This window comes from Bos grunniens, chromosome 19, assembly GCF_055505025.1.
Source record: "Bos grunniens cultivar Pamir isolate PY7600 chromosome 19, Bosgru_T2T1.0, whole genome shotgun sequence".
In the NCBI taxonomy this organism is placed as follows: Eukaryota; Metazoa; Chordata; class Mammalia; order Artiodactyla; family Bovidae; genus Bos; species Bos grunniens.
This window is the reverse complement of record NC_141183.1, coordinates 19,387,691-19,408,085: the sequence shown is the minus strand read 5'-3', so window position 1 is coordinate 19,408,085 and position 20,395 is coordinate 19,387,691. Positions and strand designations below refer to the sequence as shown.

The 20,395-nt window shown below is 52.7% G+C and overlaps 3 protein-coding genes across 22 annotated transcripts; 2 read left to right on the top strand and 1 right to left on the bottom strand.

Annotated features, from left to right (window-relative positions):
* The first annotated feature begins 6,945 nt into the window (after nt 1-6,945).
* Nucleotides 6,946-10,916, top strand: TMUB2 (transmembrane and ubiquitin like domain containing 2). Of its 7 annotated transcripts, none has more exons than XM_086357425.1 (4): nt 6,946-7,015; nt 8,939-9,216; nt 9,328-9,505; nt 9,648-10,916. In XM_086357425.1, exons 2-4 carry the CDS (start codon nt 8,964-8,966, stop codon nt 10,012-10,014), a joined length of 798 nt encoding a protein of 265 aa, XP_086213551.1. In that variant the 5' UTR covers nt 6,946-7,015; nt 8,939-8,963; the 3' UTR covers nt 10,015-10,916. The 7 variants fall into 7 exon arrangements, with proteins under 7 accessions (XP_086213551.1, XP_086213552.1, XP_086213548.1 ...); XM_086357426.1 differs by having other exon boundaries at nt 6,946-7,069; XM_086357424.1 differs by lacking the exon at nt 6,946-7,015 and adding an exon at nt 7,162-7,698.
* Nucleotides 10,917-10,996: 80 nt separating this feature from the next.
* Nucleotides 10,997-18,516, bottom strand: ATXN7L3 (ataxin 7 like 3). 14 transcript variants are annotated; one of them, XM_086357406.1, is made up of 13 exons: nt 18,375-18,516; nt 16,911-17,021; nt 16,479-16,611; nt 16,104-16,275; nt 15,807-15,904; nt 15,597-15,619; nt 15,230-15,296; nt 15,001-15,086; nt 14,644-14,712; nt 14,328-14,389; nt 13,993-14,064; nt 13,743-13,900; nt 10,997-13,630 (listed from the first exon to the last, which is right to left on the bottom strand). In XM_086357406.1, exons 2-13 carry the CDS (start codon nt 16,959-16,961, stop codon nt 13,482-13,484), a joined length of 1,140 nt encoding a protein of 379 aa, XP_086213532.1. In that variant the 5' UTR covers nt 16,962-17,021; nt 18,375-18,516; the 3' UTR covers nt 10,997-13,481. The 14 variants fall into 14 exon arrangements, with proteins under 14 accessions (XP_086213532.1, XP_086213536.1, XP_086213540.1 ...); XM_086357410.1 differs by having other exon boundaries at nt 14,328-14,371; XM_086357414.1 differs by having other exon boundaries at nt 15,001-15,029.
* LOC147351473 (uncharacterized) lies at nt 17,857-20,106 on the top strand. Its single transcript, XM_086361019.1, has 3 exons — nt 17,857-17,879; nt 18,174-19,169; nt 19,587-20,106. The coding sequence occupies exons 1-3, from the start codon at nt 17,857-17,859 to the stop codon at nt 19,867-19,869; spliced, it is 1,302 nt and encodes a 433-aa protein (XP_086217145.1). The 3' UTR covers nt 19,870-20,106.
* The last annotated feature ends 289 nt before the right edge of the window (nt 20,107-20,395 follow it).

Here is a 20,395-nt window from a genome sequence, read left to right as displayed (position 1 = left end):
TACCTGTGATGATTTGGAGACACAAGTTCTTGCTCATACAAGGGGGTCAGAAAGGAAACTGCCTCTTTGATGGGCAATTAAGCAATGCCCTTCAATTGCTCCCCAGTTACACCAAAGGCTGGTACACACGGCAGTATTCATCCCAGCCTTGCTTGCAACAACTCAACATGTGGGAAATGGTAAACAAATCCACACTGTGGAATATAATTCAGTCCTTACAAAGGGTATACCCGCAGCAGGAGAGATCTGGGCATAGAGTCCAAGTGACGAGCACATGTACTGCCTTGGGAAAGATTACCAAGACTATTACCAAGGTTGAAATATAACATGTACAGCAAGCAAAACCAAACCTCATGATTGAAGCTGAATAGAAAAAGGCCTGAAAGGCAGGTGCCCGAGAATTTCCTCTGAGGAGAGAGGAACTGTGCCAGTGGGGCTTTTTATGGTCTGCATTTGAATTTTTGACAAAGGGGTGTACCCATGGATTCTTGGGAAATTTAAAGAAAAATTGAAGGGAAGAGAAGGCAAAAGGCCTAAATTGTTAATTTACAAGGTGGTTGATGAAACATGACAAATGTGCTAGCTCACTAGCGATCCAGTGAATGTAAATTAAAGGAGCAGACACCCCTCTGCCTAGCAAATGGGCAAACATGAAACAACTTATCTAGTGGTTAGGGAAGGAGTACTTTCTGATTTTTTTATAAAATGGATTTACTATAAATGTATTCAGTTAAGGCAACATCCAAGATTCACAGATACATTCATCACTCCGTAGCCATCATAATTTGACATAAAGGTATAAAAATACCCAAGTTCAATACTTTAGGGAAAATAAACAGATAAGGATCTAAGACCCATTGAAATGTTAATTTAATTTAATTTTATTTATTTATTTTTTTTTTTTTTTACTGCTCCCCTGTGCACCCCGCCAGGGGGCCGGGCCCCTGTGCACTGAGGGGAGCTGGAGGCGGGGCCTGGCCTCTAGACTGTTGCTCCGGGCCTGAAATGTTAATTTTAAATGATTATTACATATAAGAGGCCAGCTTTAGACAGTGATGTAGTCCCAACTAAGTCTTCATTCTTTCCTTTCTTTTCCCCTCATAATTCCTCCACCATCAAAAACCTAACCCCAGGGCTTTCCTGGTGGTACAGTGATTTAAGAATCTGTCTGCCAATGCAGGGTATATAGGTTCGGTGCCTGCTGTAGGAAGATCCCACATGCCACAGAACAACTAAGCCCAGGCACCACAATCACTGAATCTGGGCTCTAAACCCCACAAGCTGCACACTGGAGCCTGTGCTCTGAAACAAGAGAAGCTACCATAATAACAAGCCCACGTACAGTAATGAAGAGTAGTCCCCGCTCACTGCAAATAGAGAAAGCCTGCATGCAGCAACAAAGCTCCACCACAGCCAAATTATATATATGTATGTGTATATACATATATGTATAATAAATCTTGAAAAACCCTAATCCCAAAAGTCCCTCTTTCAAAAGGTGGCCCTAGTGGTAAAGAACCCGTCTCCCAATGCAGAAGACACAAGATACAAGATGCGGGTTTGATCCCTGGGTCAGGAAGATCCCCTGGAGGAGGCCATGGCAACCTATTCCATATTCTTGCCTGGAGAATCCCATGCACAGAGGAGTCTGCGGGCTACCATTCATAGGGTTGCAAAGAGTCAGAGTGACTTAGCATAGCAGGACTCAGAACACCCTTAACTGCATCCTGTCCTTTGCTGTACACATTCACAAAATGCATCCCTAGCTCTTCCCCCATCTTCTCTGAATTGCATCTATCATTCGCTTAATAAATTTTTATCAAGTATTTGCTGCATGCAGGCACTGGATAGACTTTGGGAATACTGAAATAAAAACAAAACTTAGTTCCTGCCTTCACAGAATTTGGTAAGACAGAAAAATGAAAAATGACAGGTAGCGTGGGGAATGTGGGGAATGCTATATAACACAGGGTGTATATCCCTAATCCTGAATAAATGGATCAGGAATCCGGGGCTGCAGGCAAGACAGATTTCCCACATCCTCTGCAGGGCAAGCCCTAGTTGCTGGCTCAGCCCTTCCTGGCTTCAGAGGCCACTGCTCAGTCATTGATTCCCTTCTCAGATTGCATTTATCTTCACTTCTCCCCTTCTCTGTTCTTTCGTCATGGCTTATAAACATCTTTAGGATTCTCCTATTTCTCTAAACCTCCCCCATCTATTCCCTGTTCCTCTCTAGCCTCTACACTGTTTGGGGGGACAAGAACATTATTAGGGCTCTCCTGACACAACTGAAGCGACTTAGCAGCAGCAGCAGCACACTGTTGATGGGCACGAAAATAGGTACAACCTCTAGAGAACAACGCAGCACCGTATAGCAAAAATCTTAAAAATGTGAACATCCTTTGACCCAGCAATTCTATTTCCAGGAATAAATTCCTATTTCCAGGAATTTATCCTAGGGGAAAAAAAAATCATGGATGTGTACAAATAACCGTCATCAAAGATGTTTATCAAAGTGCAGTTTAAAAACAAAGTAGTGGGCTTTCCTGATGGCTCAGATGGTAAAGAATCAACCTGCAATGCAGGAAACCAGGGTTGGATCCCTGGTTTGGGAAGATCCTCTCAAGAAGGGAATGGCTACCCACTCCAGTATTCTTGCCTGCTGCAACGACTGAAGCCCACGTGCCCTAGAGCCAGTGCCCCACAACAAGAAAAGCGACTGCAATGAGAAGCCCGAGCACTACAAAGAATAGCCCCTGCTTACCCCAACTAAAGAAAAGCCTGCACAGCAAAAAAGACCCAGCCCAAACAAAAATAAAACAACAACAACAAAGTAGTAAACGTCCCTGGCGGTCCAGTGGTTGAGACACTGCTTTTCCAACGCTAGGAGTGTGGGTTCTATCCCTGAGCTAAGATCCTACATGCTATGCCGCATGGCCAAACAAAAACAAAAAGCAGCCAAGTACTGAAAACAATCTGAATGTCTGTCCAAATGAGACAGTGAATTTAAAAATTACAGTGCAGCATGGAAAGTAATACTGTTGAATATCTATTTAAACTATTCTCTGATGCTCTAAAAATATTCATTGACAAGTGTGGAATGCTTCCTTAAATTAATACTTTATTGGAATATAGTTGATTTAACAATGTTGTGTTAGTTTCTGCTGTATAGAAAAGTGAATCAGTTATGGATAACATATATCCAGTCTTTTTTAGATTCTATTCCCATATAGGTTATTACAGAGTATTGAATAGAGTTCCCTGTACTATTCAATAAGTTCTTACTATCTATTTATATATAGTAGTGCATATATGTCAATCCCAACCTGCCAATTTATGCCTTCCCCTTCCCCTTTCTGGTAACTACAAGTTTGTTTTTCCATCTGTGACTGAACTTCTGTTTTGGAAATAAGTTCATTTGTACCATTTCTTTAGATTCCACATATAAGCAATATCATATGATATTTGTTTTTCTGTCTGTGAAATGCTTTATGGTAATACAATATATATAAGTCGCTTTAGTCGTGTCTGACTCTTTGCGACCCTGTGCACCGTAGCCCACCAGTTCTCCTCTGTCCATGGGATTCTCCAGGCATGAATACTGAAGTGGGTTGCCATGATCTTCTTCAGGAGATCTTCCTGACCCAGGGATCAAACCCATGTCTCTCATGTCTCCTGCATTGGCAGATGGGTTCTTTACCACTAGTGCCACCTGGGAAGGCCACATAGAAACAAAGTCATATTCCAATGCAACTTTTTTCTCTGGATATATAGCCGCACACCTATTTTTTCTTTCATAGGATGAAATTATACTCCAGATGCTATTTATGGTAATAGCTAAAGAATAGGAAACCAAATATTGACAATAACATCATATAATATATATATATCGTTTTCTATCTTGAAAGTCGCTCAGTTCAGTTCAGTTCAGTCGCTCAGTCATGTCCGACTCTTTGCAACCCCATGAATCGCAGCACGCCAGGCCTCCCTGTCCATCACCAACTCCCGGAGTTCACTCAGACTCACGTCCATCGAGTCAGTGATGCCATCCAGCCATCTCATCCTCTGTCACCCCCTTCTCCTCCTGCCCCCAATCCCTCCCAGCATCAGGGTCTTTTCCAATGAGTCAACTCCTCGCATGAGGTGGCCAAAGTACTGGAGTTTCAGCTTTAGCATCATTCCTTCCAAAGAAATCCCAGGGCTGATCTCTTTCAGAATGGACTGGTTGGATCTCCTTGCAGTCCAAGGGACTCTCAAGAGTCTTCTCCAACACCACAGTTCAAAAGTCGCTCAGTGGTGTCCAACTCTGTGACACCAGTATTCTCCAGGCCAGAATACTTAAGTGAGTAGCCTTTCCCTTCTCCAGGGGATCTTCCCAACCCAGGAATCAAACCCAGGTCTCCTGCATTGCAGGCAGATTCTTTACCAACTGAGCTATCAAAGAAGCCCTATATATATATTTAGCAAGGAGTGAGTGAGATGGATGATTTTAGCTATACCACTAACTGTATAATTTGGACAGTTATTTGATCTTTCTGAGCCTCGGTTTCCAAATCTGTAAAGTGGATACAATATGATATACTTGATAGGGCTCCTGAGATAATGTATATGAAGTGCTTAGTACAGAGCCTGGCACATAATAAACTCTCAAAACATTAAGTGGTTCAACTCAGTGCTTTTTCATTCCCTCAAATATTTATTGAGAGCCCTTGAACCTGCTATCCTATTTGGAACTTCACTTGGTAAATCTCAGTACTCAGTCTTCAAAATTTTCTTTTTGGCAATGGCATACTGCCTGTGGGATCTTAGTTCCCCAACCAGGGATCGAACCTGGGCCACAGCACTGAAAGCACTGAGTTATGGAGAAATTAAAACAGTACCTCACAATCATAATATTGATCAAAGGAAGTCAGACAGGAGTTTCCCTGGTGGCTCAGTGGTAAATAATTTGCCTGCCAGTGCAGGAAACACAAGTCAGATACCTGATCCAGGAAGATCCCACCTGCCATACAGCAACTAAACCCATGGCCACAACTACTGAGCCTGTGCTCTACAGCCCAGGAGTCACATCTACTTAAGTCCGACCACCCTAAAGCCCATGCTCTGCAAGAAGAGAAGGCACTGCTATAAGAAGCTGGTACAACTCAACTGTCAGGTAGCCCCTGCTCGCCACAACTAGAGAGTAGCCCATGCAGCAGCTAAGACCCAGCACAGCCAAAAAGAAAGAAAGAAAAAAACCCTCAGACAAAATAAGTGCAAAGAGGGACCAAAACTAATACTCGTACATCAATGTTCACAGAAACATTATTTATAATACCCCAAAGGTGGAAACAACACAAATGTCCACTGATAGATGATTGGATTAAAAAATGTGATATAAAAAAAAAAATGTGATATATACATACAATGGAATATTGCTCAGCCTTAAAAAGGAATGAAATTTTGATATGTTCAGTCGCTCAGTCGTGTCCAACTCTTTGCGACCCCATGAACCGCAACACACCAGGCCTCCCTGTCCATCACCAACTCCCGGAGTCCACCCAAACCCATGTCCATTGTGTCAGTGATGCCATCCAACCATCTCATCCTCTGTCATCCCCTTCTCCTCCTGCCCTCAATCATTCCCAGCATCAGGGTCTTTTCAAATGAGTCAGCTCTTCGCATCAGGTCTACAACATAGATAATCCTTGAAAACATCCTAAGTGAAATAAACCAGACAAAAAGGATAGATATTGTATAATTCCACTTATATGAGTTACCTAGAATAGGCAAATTCACAGAAGACATAAAGTAGAATAAAGTGGGGAGGAGGAAAAATGGATACAAGAAAATGGACAGTAATGATGGGTACACAACACTGTGAATTAATACCACTGAATTAGACACTTTAAATAGTCAAGAATGTTAAGTTTTATTTATATTTTACCACAATAAAAAAGGCTGAAAAAGAAAAAAAAAAAGCCACACACCAAGAGTACATAGTTTGATTCCACTTGTACAAAATACAAAACCAGAAAACTAATCTATGGTGGTAGAAATCAGAATAGTGACTACTCTTTGGAAGTGAGTGGCTGGAAGAGGACTGAAGGGCCATTCTGTGGTCATTTTCTGTTGCTTGATCTGAGTCCCGGTTCCACCGATGTGTTCAGTTGGTGAAAACTACCGAGCTCTTCGCTTTTGAGTTTGCCCGTCTGTATTATTTATACTTCAATCAATAGTTCACCGGAAAACAACAGCATCTCCTCACCCCGCCACAGAACGTCTTTAGAACAAATTTTAATTGCAAAAATCCTCTTGTAAGCTGAACCATTTCCCCCTTTCTTGGGGCTCCTGCTTTTCCCGTGCCCTAAGCCTGCAAGGAATCTGTGCCTTCTTTGAAATGGTTTCTTGCCTTATTTACCAAGGATCCACACTACCTGGGGCCGCATTCTCGGAGAACCGGACGGTGATTAAATTGTCTGTAATCCCGTCTAGTCCCGAGTTGAACTCTTGGAGGTCAGAAAGACCAGTCTCGGCTGATTCGGCTAACCCAGAGCTCAAAGCGCGTTGCAGACTAGTAATAAATCCAATCAGCCCGGGAGGCTTGGAGCAAGGCCGGAAGAAGAAAGTTGCGAAGAGGAAAAAGACGCTCTGCTCTGCCCAACGGTGCCAGCCTGCTTGTACGTCCAGATGCGAAGCCACACCCCTTCTCCCAAGCACCTCCCCTAATTTCCTCCTGGCCCTGCCCCTCAACCCTTGGCTTCGTAGACCTCGCCCACTAGGCGTGGCTCTGCCCTGGGAGGACCAGGATCCCGCCAACCATGACTCCGCCCCTCCTTCCGCTAAGAAACCTGTCCCTTTTATTTAAAGAATACGTTTACGTCAGCCCGCTATACGTAGATTTTCGTCATCGTTGCAAGGCACGGGGGCGGAACTTCCTGTCTCTGGTTCTAACAGCTTCCGGGAGAAGCCGGAAGAGACCATACCCTGGGTAGAAACGGGGCTAGTCAGCCCCTCCCCCGGCCCCTACGGAAAGGTGAGTCCACAGGCCGTCTTGGCGAAGTCAAAACACTTATTCTGGCCGTTTCAGGTGAGGCCTGCCTTCCTTATCCAGGTGCTGTACCCGTCCAGTCCCCCTTTAATTTCCCATGTTCCTCTGCGTACTCAAGCCCCGCCCCCAGTGTCCCAGCCCCGCCCCGAAGTTTGAGGGGTGTGGATGGTTTGTGACCCCTTCACCCGATTCTACCCCTCGCTGGCTGGGAGAAACGAGTTTTGGGTACAGCAGTAGGAACTAGGCAGCCTTTTGGCTCGAGTGGCCCCACGGACCCCTCTCCAGCGCCGCGGGAATAGGACCGCCCAAACGCGGAGCCTTCGCGTCAGGAAAGGCAGGATCGGAGACCCCTCCTCACCGTGCTATCAGGGTCGCTCACAGGTTGAGGAGAGCAAAGGCCTCTGAGGAGGGAAACCTGGGGTCCTACCCGGTCCCTCTCCTCGAAAGTTCCTTGTGCCTGTGCCAGTGCCAGTCGTTTTTGCCTCTGTTCGCGGCAGTTTCCTTTTCTGTAAATCAGGGTTAATGCCAACCTTCTTACCATCAGGGGTTAGTTGTTGAGTGATAAATAATTGGTACTATTTGTTTACTAAACAATTGCAATGTGCCAGGCACTGTTCTAAGTATTTTGCTTCGATGATTTCCCGTCATCTTCAAAACAACCTTATGAGGTAGGTACTATTTTTAACCCCATTTTACTGATGAGAAAGCTGAGGCTCTAAGAAAATTGAGGTTATAGAGCTAGTAAGAGGCAAGACGAGGGTTATAATTAGTTTTGGGGTTTCTGTTTTTGTTTTCCTGACTCCAGGGCCCACGTACCAAATTAGGAGGTGAAAAAATATTCACATGTTGGTATGTTCCACAAATAATTTTTGAGCAACTGCTATGGGATTATGCTGGGCACTGTGGTACATAGAGAAACACATGTGATGTTTCAGGAGTTTAGTGGAGAGATGGGTAGGTAGATAAGGCACTGTGAGAACAATCAGGTTATGATAATCATCAGACTGGATTTGCCCAAGGACAGCTGTGAAAGCAGGAGATTCTCCAAGGGAAAGAGGTGCTCCAAGGAGCAAACAGAGATCCTTCCTACCTTTCTAAGAAACTGTCAAGAACACATTACAAAAAGGGAGATTGTGATATGGGCTCTGGGAGCCATTTTGGAATATTTTCTGAATCAGTTCCATGCAGGTAGTGGTTTTGTAGTTGTGAGCCTACGGTGACCTAGGAGGGTGGTGTTTCTGGTGTCTGCCCTGTTCTGCTGCCGAAGAATTTCAGAGGAGACACACACAGTGTTTGCTGATGGTCCCTACAGAGGTGTCCCTTTGGGGTGGTCTGATTTTGCTCTTGATAAGTTGATTTTCTTTGGCTCTTGACATCTGGACTTCAATCCATGATTGAATGAGAGTGGGTTCAAATGACACAATCTGGCAAGAGTGGCTCTGCTGTGCCTCCAAAGGAACTCCCAAATAAAATATTCCAGGCTTTTTTGGTTCCCCTGAAGCCACCTTAGAGGCATCCCAGGGGAGCACAGTTGCTTTACCAAAAGAGAGAAATCCTAGAGAAACTCAGGGCTCAAAGCAGCAAATGTTTTTCCCCACCTCCCAGAAAAGCAACAGACAGTAACAGCAGCAGCAACAACAAAACTGTAACGTTTTCTTGGTGATCCATGCTTACTGGGGGGTTGGAATGTGAGAGAGGAAGGGTGTGCAACCTGAAAGCCAGCATTTCACAATAGAGGCAAAGAGTAAATCCTTAGCTATAGATTGGGGGTCCAGAGTTAGGAGGTTTGTGTCTCTTTAGGATACTGAACTGCATTTTCTTTCAGGGCCAGGTCAGTTAGAACCTAAACAAGAAACCTGGTTGCAATCTCTCATGCCCTGCTGATACTGTCCCCCTTTGTTCCTGCAGTGTGGACCCAGTCAGCAGCCAGGCCATGGAGCTCTCTGATGTCACCCTTATTGAGGGTGTGGGTAATGAGGTGACTGTGGTGGCGGGTGTGGTGGTGCTCATTCTAGCCTTGGTCCTAGCTTGGCTCTCTACCTACGTAGCAGACAGCGGTAGCAACCCGCTCCTGGGCACTATTGTGTCAGCTGGCGACACATCCGTCCTTCACCTGGGGCATGTGGACCATCTGGTAGCGGGCCAAGGCACCCCAGAGCCAACTGAACTCCCCCATCCATCAGAGGGTAATGATGAGAAGGCTGAAGAGGCTGGCGAAGGTGGGGGGGACCCCACCGGGGAACCTGGAGCTGGGGGTGGTGTTGAGCCCAGCCTTGAGCATCTGCTTGACATCCAAGGCCTGCCCAAAAGACAAGCGGGCCCAGGAAACAGCAGTCTGGAGGCACCTGTGAGATCGGAGGATAGCACCTGCTTGCCTTCCAGCCCCAGCCTCATCAGTGTGCGGCTCAAATTCCTCAATGACACGGAGGAGCTCGCTGTGGCCAGGCCAGAGGATACTGTGGGTGCTCTGAAGAGGTATGTGGGCTTGGAAGTGTCAAGTGCAGCCCCTATGGGGCCTTAGAAACCCACCCTGCAATTTCCCCCCACCCCCCAGTGCCTTGCCTTTCGGCCTTCTCATTCCTCATCCTCTGTCTTTCCTTCTGTCTCACCCTTACAGTAAATACTTCCCTGGACAGGAGAGCCAGATGAAACTGATCTACCAGGGCCGCCTGCTGCAGGACCCAGCCCGCACACTGCGTTCCCTGAACATTACCGACAACTGTGTGATTCACTGTCACCGCTCACCCCCTGGGTCAGCTGTTGCAGGCCCGTCGAGCTCCCTGGCCCCCTCCTCAGCCACTGAGCCACCCAACCTCGGTGTCAGTGTGGGCAGCCTCATGGTGCCTGTGTTTGTGGTGCTGCTGGGTGTGGTCTGGTACTTCCGTATCAATTACCGCCAGTTCTTCACAGCACCTGCCACAGTCTCCCTGGTGGGGGTCACTGTCTTCTTCAGCTTCCTAGTATTTGGGATGTATGGACGATAAGGACCACAGGGAGAAAATGAAAGGCATGGTTTTCCTCCTTTATGGCCTCCCCCCATTCCTGGCCAGAGCTGGGCCCAAGGGCCTGGGAAGGAGGGGTGGAAAGGATGTGGCGGGTCCTCCTCCATAGGACTCAGGAGGCAGGCATGAGCATTCCCCTCACGTCCATGAGGAGACAGAGAGTCCCTCTGTGCAAGCACAACTCAGGTAGAAACGAGAATGTCATCTTCCTTCACTTCTAAGGTCCTGAAATTCAGAACTGAGCTGGTGGCCCAGCTCAACAGGGAGCCTGGGCTCTGAGGATTCCCTCCCAGCCGTGGCCCTAGCTCCTTCCATTATCCTGCATGTCTGCTCCTCTGCCCCCAGGACTGCCTGCCAGGGCAGCTCAGCATGGCCCCAGCATTTCTGTAGGGAACCTGGAGTCTCTCTCGGTTTCCTAGTGGAACATCCTTCTTTTGAGCCTAAAATCATACAGGCAGGAGTGAAGTTTGTGTCAGCTTCCCCTGTGGGCACCTGGCCGCCTCTACCTTCTCCCTCCACCCCTTAGCGGGAATAGGGTGTTCCCTGTGTTCTGGACAGTTTCCAGTGTTCTCCCTTTTTTCCAAAGCACTTTGCTTATATTCTTTTTTTTTTTTTTTTTTAAATAGTCCTTTATAGAGCTCAGTCAGGAAGGGGACTGGGGCACAAAGCCAAGCCCCCAGCACCAGGAGAGGCCAGGCCACAGCTGCTGCTAACCTAGGCCTAAGGCTGTAAGCAAGAGGCAGTTCTGGCTGCCAGCCAGTGTCCTACCCTGCCCAGCCCCAAGGACAGCTCTGGGTAGGGAGCACTGGGCCCCAGGCCCTTGCCTCTGGGGCTCTTGGATGGAGGGTCAGTATCTGTGACTGAATAAAGTTCCATTCTGTGGCTGTGGTGTCTCCTGTGACATGAAAAGAACGCTGGTTGCTCTGCCCCCAGCAACATGGGAATGAGGGTGGGCAGGCCGGGCTACCAACGGGAGATGCAGTTTATTTACACCAGCAGCCATGGGGGCAGGGGGAATACACAGCGTTTACAAAGTTAGCTACCTGTACAGGATGGATTACATATGCAAAAATAAAAATCTCAAGACCACAGGACAGCGTGAGCCCCACCCCCCTCCCCCAATGACCCCAGCATGCGGTAATGCCAGGCGGGTGGCCCCTGGGCATGCGGGGGGGAGTGATGCATGGAAGGAAAAGCCACCGGCCATGGAAATTAGTACAGAACCCCCCCACACACTCAGACACATGATAGGATACAGGGTGGACGACACCTAGCCGGGGTGGGAAGGATGGGAATTGAAACCCACACAGCCTGCTGTTAAAGGGAAGGGAGTGGAGAGCTCCTAGCCCCTGTTCAACTACATGGTAGGGGGGGCACACTCTCCCCAGAAGGAAGGGGGTTTGCTCCCTCAGGGTCCCTGCTGGACCAAGCCCATCTCTTACCCAGCCTGGGCAGGGGGCTCTGCCCTGAGGGCGGGCCAAGGAACAATGGGGAAGTGGATGTGGACAAACCAGTTCCCAAACTACTTCCCACTTCTCCCTCCTCCAACCAGAAGGGGGAAACGGAGAGGCCAGAGGGGAAAGGGTGTATTAGGGCCTGAGCTGCAACTGCCTCTCAGAAGGGAGAGTGGCCTGCAGCCTTCCTCCCTTCACCTCCAACCCGCTCCCAGGTCTTCATCTGGGAGCAGGCTGGAGGCTGGCTGAGATCCTCCTTGCCCTCTGGCCTCCCCGTGGAGGAAGAAGGCTGTGGAGGGGCGAGAACGGAGGAGCCCAGGCCCCAGGCTTTATTCTAACTCCTGCCAAAATCTGTTTGGCTTTTTAAAAAATAATCATAATTCTTGGGTTAAAAATCAATTTGTAACCAGGCATCAGCCACAATCAGAGCCACCCAGGGCGAGATTGGGGTTCCAGACAGGGTACTGCAGCCCCATCTCTGTTGTTCCCTTAACCCTCTAGGGTCCCTAACCCAGATCAGTCCGATCAGTCCTGGGTACTAACTACCCAAATGTGGGATGGCTCCTCCTGGGAGGAGGGCAGGGGTCACGTCCAGCGAGTGCCAGAGAACATGGTTCAGGGTCAGCTCCATCCCTGGAGCCATCAGTTCTGCTCCCACCCTGGACTGCAGACCTCCAGCTCGGTTCCTGGGAGCGATGGTGCCCGTGTGGAGGTTGAATGATACATCTCTTCAGGATGTAGACCAGGCAGGTGGGCACACTGGCACGACAGTCCCGCAGGGGGGCACTGCCCAGGCATGGCACCCCGCCCCCTCCGGACAGCCCACAATACAGAGACCACTCTCTCTTCCCGCCCCACTCCTAGCAAGGGGGGAGAGGTAAAAGATCAGGATTTTCCTCAGAGCCCCAAACCACAAGTACAGAATAAATAACTTAAAAGCGGCAAAAGGAAGGGAAGACAGGGCAGGCTTTGGAGGCAGGAGCATCGAGAGAGGAACTGAAGCTGGTCAAGGTGAAAGAGGGGGGGTGGCAAGCAGCAGTTGGGAACCTGGGCTGCCCCGGGAGGGCAGTGGGGCAGGGTAGGCAGGAGGAACATGGGGCCACCCCAGGAGGGTGAGGCTGGGCCCCTTCCTGGGGCAGGGAATGAGGTAAGAAAACATTTCAAATAAAGCAGCACCTCACCTTGGGGCCCCACTCCTCGCCAGCCCTGGGTCAGGGAGGAGAGGCAGGGGGGGAGTCATCCTGATACATAGCTCCCTCTTCCTACCCTCCCCGTGCCCGTTCCTTGAAGCTGTAGAGGCTGGAGGCCCTTTCCTGGCACCCAACAACAAAAGGACAGCTCCTGCTGCCAAGGAGGCCCCCGGGGACTGAGGGGAAAGGGCTGCCCCTGTGAGGGGCAGGGAAGGCGGCGCTAGTTCGGGACGCCTACCTCAGCAGACAGCTCACCATGCCTGCCTCCCCCTGGGATGGGGGCATTTGATAGGATTCTGCACACAGACAGGACACGCCCAGCCCTGCCCCTCAGCTCCAAGCACCGGACCCATTCACATTGCTGAGGGCAGCTGGGGGAGGCCCCCTCCAGGCTCAGCTTCCAACCCGTGGCCTCCCGGGTAGCCATGATGCTCCTCGGCAGGGCTTAGTCCAGTTCCTGGGGTGGGGGGGGCGGCAGTGCCCTGGCACAGTGCCCAGGTCAGGCCCCTGGCCTAGCTGGACATCCAGTAACTCACAGAATAAATAGGAAAACCGCCTCCCCGCCAAACTTATGTCCAAGGCATAATATGTCCAGGTCTGAGTCCTGCACGCTGAGGGCTCGCGCTCCATCGCAGAAGACCCTGACACCCCCCAGGGGTGCATAATTGGATCCTCTGCCTGCCTGGCCCACCAAGCTTCCCAAGCCCAAACCCCCAGCAGCCGTCCATTTGCCAGGCTGTGCCGCCTGGGTGGGGGTCGGGAGAGACGGCTCTGCTCAGCCAAAGGCTATCCCCTTGTACCCAAGTCAGTTGATGTCATCATAGATGCTGGGCGTCGGGGGCGCCGGTGGCTTTGGCTTTTTCTTCTTGTTGGAGCCCAGGCCGGAGGCAGTCCCTACCAGGCTCAGATGGGATTTCTTTTTCTTGGTTTTCCGTGACTCGGAACTGTTGGTACCTGAAGAGGAAAGAAGCAAGAGGGTTGAGGGGAGGGTTGTGGCAGGGGAATGCAAGGTCCCCCGCACTCCGCTTCAGGCAGAGAGCCCCTGGGGCCCAGCTATCTCACCTACCTAGACCCCACCCCTGATTCTCACTCGTCTTGGAGGAGCCTGAATCAGAGGGTGAGAGATCAGAGGAGCCGTCCCACTGAAGCCGGCTGATCAGGGCCTGGCTGTCAGTCATGTCGAAGCTGTCATTATCCAGGGAACTCTCGACCTCTGGAAGGACACTGGGGAGGAAGAGGTCAGAGAAGGGCTTCAGGGATGCTAGCCATCACCCTCACCTTCCCCAACCCACCATCCTTCCTGGAGGGTCACTCACGCTGAGGATCCGAGGAAATAAATCCGCACGGTTCTCCGCTGCTCATCTGTATGCTGGGGGCAGCGTAGGGACCTGGCGGGGAGAGAATGATCAGACCCTGACAAGGCAGAGAGGGTCTGAGGAACACAGGTGAAGCCCCTCCCCTCAGCAGAGGCGGGAGGGATGGACAGACCGGGAAGGGATGAATGAAGAGGCCCCAGATTGTGGCCTAAGGCCTACAGGAGGGGAGGGGGAGGGTGGGAGTCCCGTTGCTCAAGTCCAAGGTACTCCCGACCCGTGCCCAGGGTGAGGGCGCCGGAGGGCCCCCTGGCCCCCTTCCTAGGTTCTGAGCTCACCTTGTGCACATCTTCTTGGTGTGTTCAGAAATCACCCCACATTGCTGGAAGAGGAATATAAGCTGAAAGGAGGGACGGGGGAAGCCTGTTCTATAGCCACTAGCCACTCTCTTCTGTACAAATGCTAGACTGTGTGCTCAGAAATGGCCCCCGGGCGTCCATGGCAGACGGTCCCAGACCACACTAGCCAGGAAACCTAATTCAAGAGAGAGACCTAGATGCCCTCACTGCTGTGCACCAGCCTCTTCCAAGGCCTCGACCACTGCCTGTGGCTCTGCCTGCTCCCAAGGGCTTCCCCCCTTCTCTAATCCCTCACCGTGGTGAGCAGGCTGCGCAGCTCCTCCGGCCCCAGGGTCTCGTAGCTGATCCCAGTTGAGTTGTTATACTGGGTGAGAATCAGAGGTACAGGTTAGAGGAGAGACGGCCAAAGAAGGGAGGGTGGGGGTGTGGAGTCAATCCCTCTTACCCCTCCCTCAGCACAAGGCCTTAAGATTGCCCGCAGTTCTCCAAGAGTTCCTTCCACCCCAACTGCACCAGGGTAAGGAATTAGGACCCACAAAGAACATGAAGACCCAAGACCTAAACATGCCATATACTTAGCGTTCTGACCCCCACTTGTCCAAGCCCACCCAACTCACAATGAGGCGAACTGTAAGGGATAGCCCTTACTCACCTTAAAAGGATCCGAATTGCTAAGTTCCCCTGAAGAAGAAAAAAGAAGGGGAAGGGTGTTTGATGCAGAGGTACAGACAGAGAACCCTGAAAATAACCAGAGAGGAAGTGGGGGTGATAGAAGGATCACAGGCCCTCCCTCAATCCCCCTGCCCCTCCACCTCCACCCTCCAGCAACAAGTCCCAGAAGACATAGTTAGAATCACTCCCATTGTTCCAGCCCTACTTACCATTTTTGTGTTTTAAAGACTTGGATCTTCGAGGGGAATTGGGGTTCTGGAATGGGAGATACCATAGCTTTGGGGAAAGGGTAACGATAAGGGGAAGCCGAGAACCCAGGGAAGGAAAAAAGATTTGACAAACATCCTCAAATTCCTACTCTTCCCCACCAGTAAGAGGCCCTTCACCCATACTCCCTCCTCCCACCTTCCCCCCAGGCCCCTGATGCCCTCCTGCCCACCAGACACCCTCGGCCCTGAACCCAGAGAGGTACCCAGTGACCTCAGACTTGAGTCAAGACACCCGAGGACTCCCTGCCCAAAGGGGAGGGTATCTGTCCTTGGCCCAAATCTCCCTCATGCTTGCCCCAGCTCTCACCTTGTCTGATTTTCTCTTCTTGGCTGTGTAGGACAAAAGGGTAAAGGGCAGGGTCACTTTAAGTTCCCAACCTAAGGGCACCTAAAGAAAAGTTACAAAGCTGCACTCTCCTCCCTCGTTCAGGATAACAACTTGTGACTGTTACACACCCAATTCCTGCCTGCCTGCCTCACCCCGATGGCCCTCCCAATTCCCCAGATGCCCAAACACCTTTCTTCTCTGAGCCATAGGACCAGTCGTTGTCATTGATGTCATCATTATCCTCTTGGTCACTCTCTGACTTGTTCATGTTGTTGCTATTGGCAATCCTGCCAAGGGGAGGGAAGAGGAAGGGTCAAGGCTGCCATCTCTCTGCCCCTGACTTCACACATAGAGGGGAGTGTCTGGGGCCAGGCACAACCCACCCTCTACACCCTCCAAACGTCCCAGGGGGTGGTGGGGAACTCCACCACGGGACGGGCTGCAAAAGATGGGCACTGTGGTTCCAGCAGAGGGAGAAGCGCTCACCGGCGGTTGGCGATTCGGCTGCTGTTCCGACCCATTCCTAGGCACTTCTCCAGGTGGGGAGCAAAACGGGAGGCGGCAATGCTGCGGCTGCAATTGGGGCAAACGCACTCCTTGCTCTTCCACTGGTTGAAAACCTGTCCAAAGATGTCCAAACCCGGCTGGTCCACGATCTCTGGGGACAGGAGAGACGCAGCGATCAGGGCAGGCAAGGGACCCTTACCTCTCATTCCCACCCATGGCCCCGTGGCCTCTTCAGAGCCCCTGCCTAAGCTCCCAGGAGCTCCAGGTTCTACCTCTGGTGTGGTTGCTGGAGGAGGACCCTCCAAGCACTCCCAGGACAGGGCTAGGCTGCTCTCCTTCAACCCTGACGCTCACCAAAATCCTTCATGCTCTCAGGGTCCGTGTCGTCCAGGAAGAAATAGCCACACTTGACAGCCCGGTGTACCTCAAAGCAGAATCCCAAACAAGAATCCTCAACCAGGTCCGCGTATATCTCCTGAGCGATGGCCTGGGCCCAGGGGAGAACATCCAGGGTCACGAGAGTCACAGTCCCATGGACTGAGGGCAACTCTCACCAACGAAATCTCCTGCCAATTCGCCCTGGCCAAAAATAAAGCTTCCTTTGCCATTTTTCCCCATCTTGACTTTGAGTTCTTTCTTCTTCCAGATCCTTGGGCCTTCTTAGCTGGCTCTTCCCTTTAAGGAACAAGGCTGACTACCCAAATTCCTCTCTGGTGTGGATTCCAGATATAGCAAAGGAGAGACATCAAGAGAAAGAACTGGAGGCACACGTGGGGGAGCCCTCACCTCTAGTTTGCTGTTATCCAGGCCAGACAAAGACATTTCCTCCATTTTCATTTGTGAACTCTTGTGGAGACGGTGCTCTGACTGCTCATAGCACAGCGGGCGGCAACACGGCTGCACACATTGGGGGGGGATGTTGGTGTGAGTCCAAGGCACCTCCAACGGCTGCCACCTCCCCTCCCCACCTTGCTGCCCAGAGCTTAATGGTGGCATCAGGATCCACCTCTCCCTAAGGCCTCAGTTAAGTCTGGATGGTCCTGCAGGGCCTGAAACCCAGGGCGGCCTAGTCCTTCCCAGGCCTGAACTCAGGCCCTGGACTCTTACTGCCAATCAGAGTCTGGGTCTACAGGAGGCAGCAGCTCACCCCAGGTTCCCAAAACTCAAACCCCTCTTCCATACCCATGGTGCAATGCAGCAGGGGGAGGAGAAGGAACTCTAAGGCCTCAAAGCAAACCCACAGGGTGTGGCAAAGAACTGCACAGACTCCTAAATACACTCCCCCCCCTCCCCAGGCTCTCCTCAGAGTCACCTCTGCTTTCAGCCAGGATGTCCACTTGGGGGGGTACTGCTACCAGAAGTAGCAATGGCCCTAGGACCCTACAACCTTCACCCCACTCTGTCTTCCCTTGAAATAAGCCTGCCACTACAGACGGAGAGCAGAGCCCACAGAAACCTAGAGCTAAAAGGGCATCCTAGCCACCATGAGCAAGAAAGAGGAGATAGAATCCGGTGGGATGGCATGCCAGGAGTGGGCACTCCCCTTACCTGTTCTTCTTTGAGATAACCACCCTCCCTCCCTCAGGACCAGCCCGGAAGTCTCTCCAAGAGCCCCAAAGTCCAGGAATCCCCACCAAAGGATTCAGAAACAGAGCACACAGTCCGGGGCCCCTCTGAACGGTGGGTACGAGTTTAAGGAGCTGCCGGCCTAGAGTGGGGTGGGGACTGACAAATGAGCCGGGGGCACTGGGGAGGGTAGGAGGCCGGGCCTCGGCTCTTCCCCCGTCCCTGCGGCACTGCTGCTGCATCATACCGACTGGGGGGAGGAGAGCCGAGCCGCCGGAGGCCGGCGCCGGTCCGGGACAGACCGACCCCTAGAGAGTGGGCAGAGTGGGACACGTCCCGACCCCTCTTCTTCCCCGCCCGCCGACAGCCCCGGCCGGCCGGGGAGAGGAGTCCGGGAGGGTGTCTCTATTGTCCCGGGGGCTGGGGCCTGGCTCCCTAACAAAGGCCCCGCGCCCCCTCCCCGGCCGGCCCTGCCCCGCCCAGGGGGGACCCAGACAGGGGGAGAGCTGGGGGCCCCGGCCGGGCCGGGAAGCCGGGGGAAGCCGGGCGTTTCCGCGTCGGCCCGGGGGGAGGGGAAGGGGCGCTGACCCAGACCTGGGGGGAGGGGGCCCAAGCCCCGCCTCGGGCCCCGCCCCCCGCCCCCCGCAGGCCCCTCCCCCGTCCCCGTCTCCGTCCCGTACTCACCCCGCCCGGGGGGCCGCGCCGGGGCCCGGCGGCCTCTCAGGGCCGCGTCCTCCGGCGGCGGCGGCGGCGGCGGCTGCTCCGGAGCCCCATGTCCGTCGGTCCGTCCTCGCCTCTCCCCGGGGCCCAGGGCCCGGGGCCGGGGGGTCGGGCCGCCCCCCCGCCTCGCCGCCTCACCGGGCGGCCATGGCCCCTTCCCCTCCCTTCTCGTCCCGTCGCCGCCTCCTCCTCCTCACCTCACCCCGCCCGCGCGCAGTCCGCGCGCCGTCCGCGCGCCCCTCCCCCCGCCCCCCACTCCAGCCCGCCTCTCCCGGGCGGGGGGTGCGGCGCGAGCCCGGAGCGCGCGCGCGTGCCGCGACCGGAGGATGGATGGATGGAGCGAGCGAGAACGCGAGCGTGCGCGCGCGCGCCCCTCTCCCCCTCCCTTCGCGCGGGCGCGAGGCCAAGCGCGAGCGCGCTCCAACCTCCTCCTCTTCCTCCTCCCGCCCCTCCTCAACACCCCGCCCCCGCCCTCCCTTCCTCTTCCTTCTTTCGCTTTCGCGCGCCCAGCGACTGCTCGCGCCTGCTAGAAGGGCCCGAGCGCGTGCATCTGCCCGGCGGCCGCAGCTCGGCAGCATTTGCTCCAGGGGGCGGGGACCGGGCGGGGAGGAGGGGCGCCACGCCGCCGTCCAAAGTACCGGCGGACGGGGACGGGGGCGGGGATATGGGCGGGGCCTTCGGGAGCCACCTCGCCCAATCGCTGTCTCGCCTCGGCCCGGCCGGCCCAATAGGATTTCGGTGGGTGGAGCGGCGTTCAAGGTGAGGTGCGCGGTGCGCTGGGGGCGGAGACGTTGTGCCGTCCCGGCCGGCTCCGGGGCGGGGGCAGCGGGTGGCGTCGAAAGAGAGCGCCGGCTTCCAGCCGCGCCTGGGACGCCTTCCGGCCCAGGGTCCCCCGCCCTTCCCTCCGGGCTCCCGGCTCTTTTCCCCCACAGTGCCACCACCCCGGAGTTTACTTATGTGAAGAAGCCAGAGTTGAAGTGGGACGCAGTTGTCACCTCAGGGCAGAAAACCGAGGGGCCTCGTCCGAGCCTTGGTTCCCCGTGTTTCTGGGCTGGTCTCAGCCCACTCCGGGCCTCAGAACCTACAGACGCCCTAGATGAGGGTCCTCCGTTGAGGGCGGAGGCTGAGCTGTGCCATTCTGAGCGGAGCGCCCTCCCCGCCCTCATCTTAATTTAGATCCCACACCTGCTCGCCTTTCCTGCTTCTGGAACCCACGCTGGACCCCCCACCTCTCCTCTTCGCAGCCTGCCAGGCGGTGGCCAGACCCTTCCTCCGACCCAGTTCTTCTCCCCTGTGTGTACCCATATCCGCGCGCTCTCACAGTCCTTTTCTGGAGCAAAGGGCCTTTCCCAGCCGCCGTAAATGCCTAGACTGGCGCTGCCCTTTCGGTTACTCTGTGTCTGGAGTTCTGGAACAGGTGTATGACAGCCCTCTTCCCGCAGAAGATGAGTTTAAATGAAGAAAGCGTTAAATCATATACTTTGGGACCATCATGGACTCTTCGGCAAGCATTTATTGAGGCCCTAGTCCTAAGTGGTTAAGACCAGGAATCGTCTGAATTCAAATCTGTGGACTTGACAAATGAACTTGAGCAAATGAGCTCTCTGTTGCCTCGGTTTCCTCTCTTGTCACTGAGTATGATGACAGTACTTATTAGGTTGTGGGAATTAACAAGAGAATTGACATGAGAAACTTAGTTCAATGTAAGTGTTTGGTGAATCTTAGCTGTTTTTATGTGTTAATGCAAAGATAAGACACACTTCCTCAAGAAGCTCACCATTTGTGGGGTAGACAGACCTGTAGGAAAGTAATTGCTCAACAGTGTGATAAAAATAAGAGAGCTAGGGACTTCCCTGGCTCTTAACCAGGGGTTAAGACTGTGCTTCCACTGCAGGGGCCACAGGTTTAATCCCTCCCTGGTTGAGGAACTAAGATCAAATACACTGTGTGGCGTGGCCAAAAAAAAAAAGCAAAAACCATAGGGA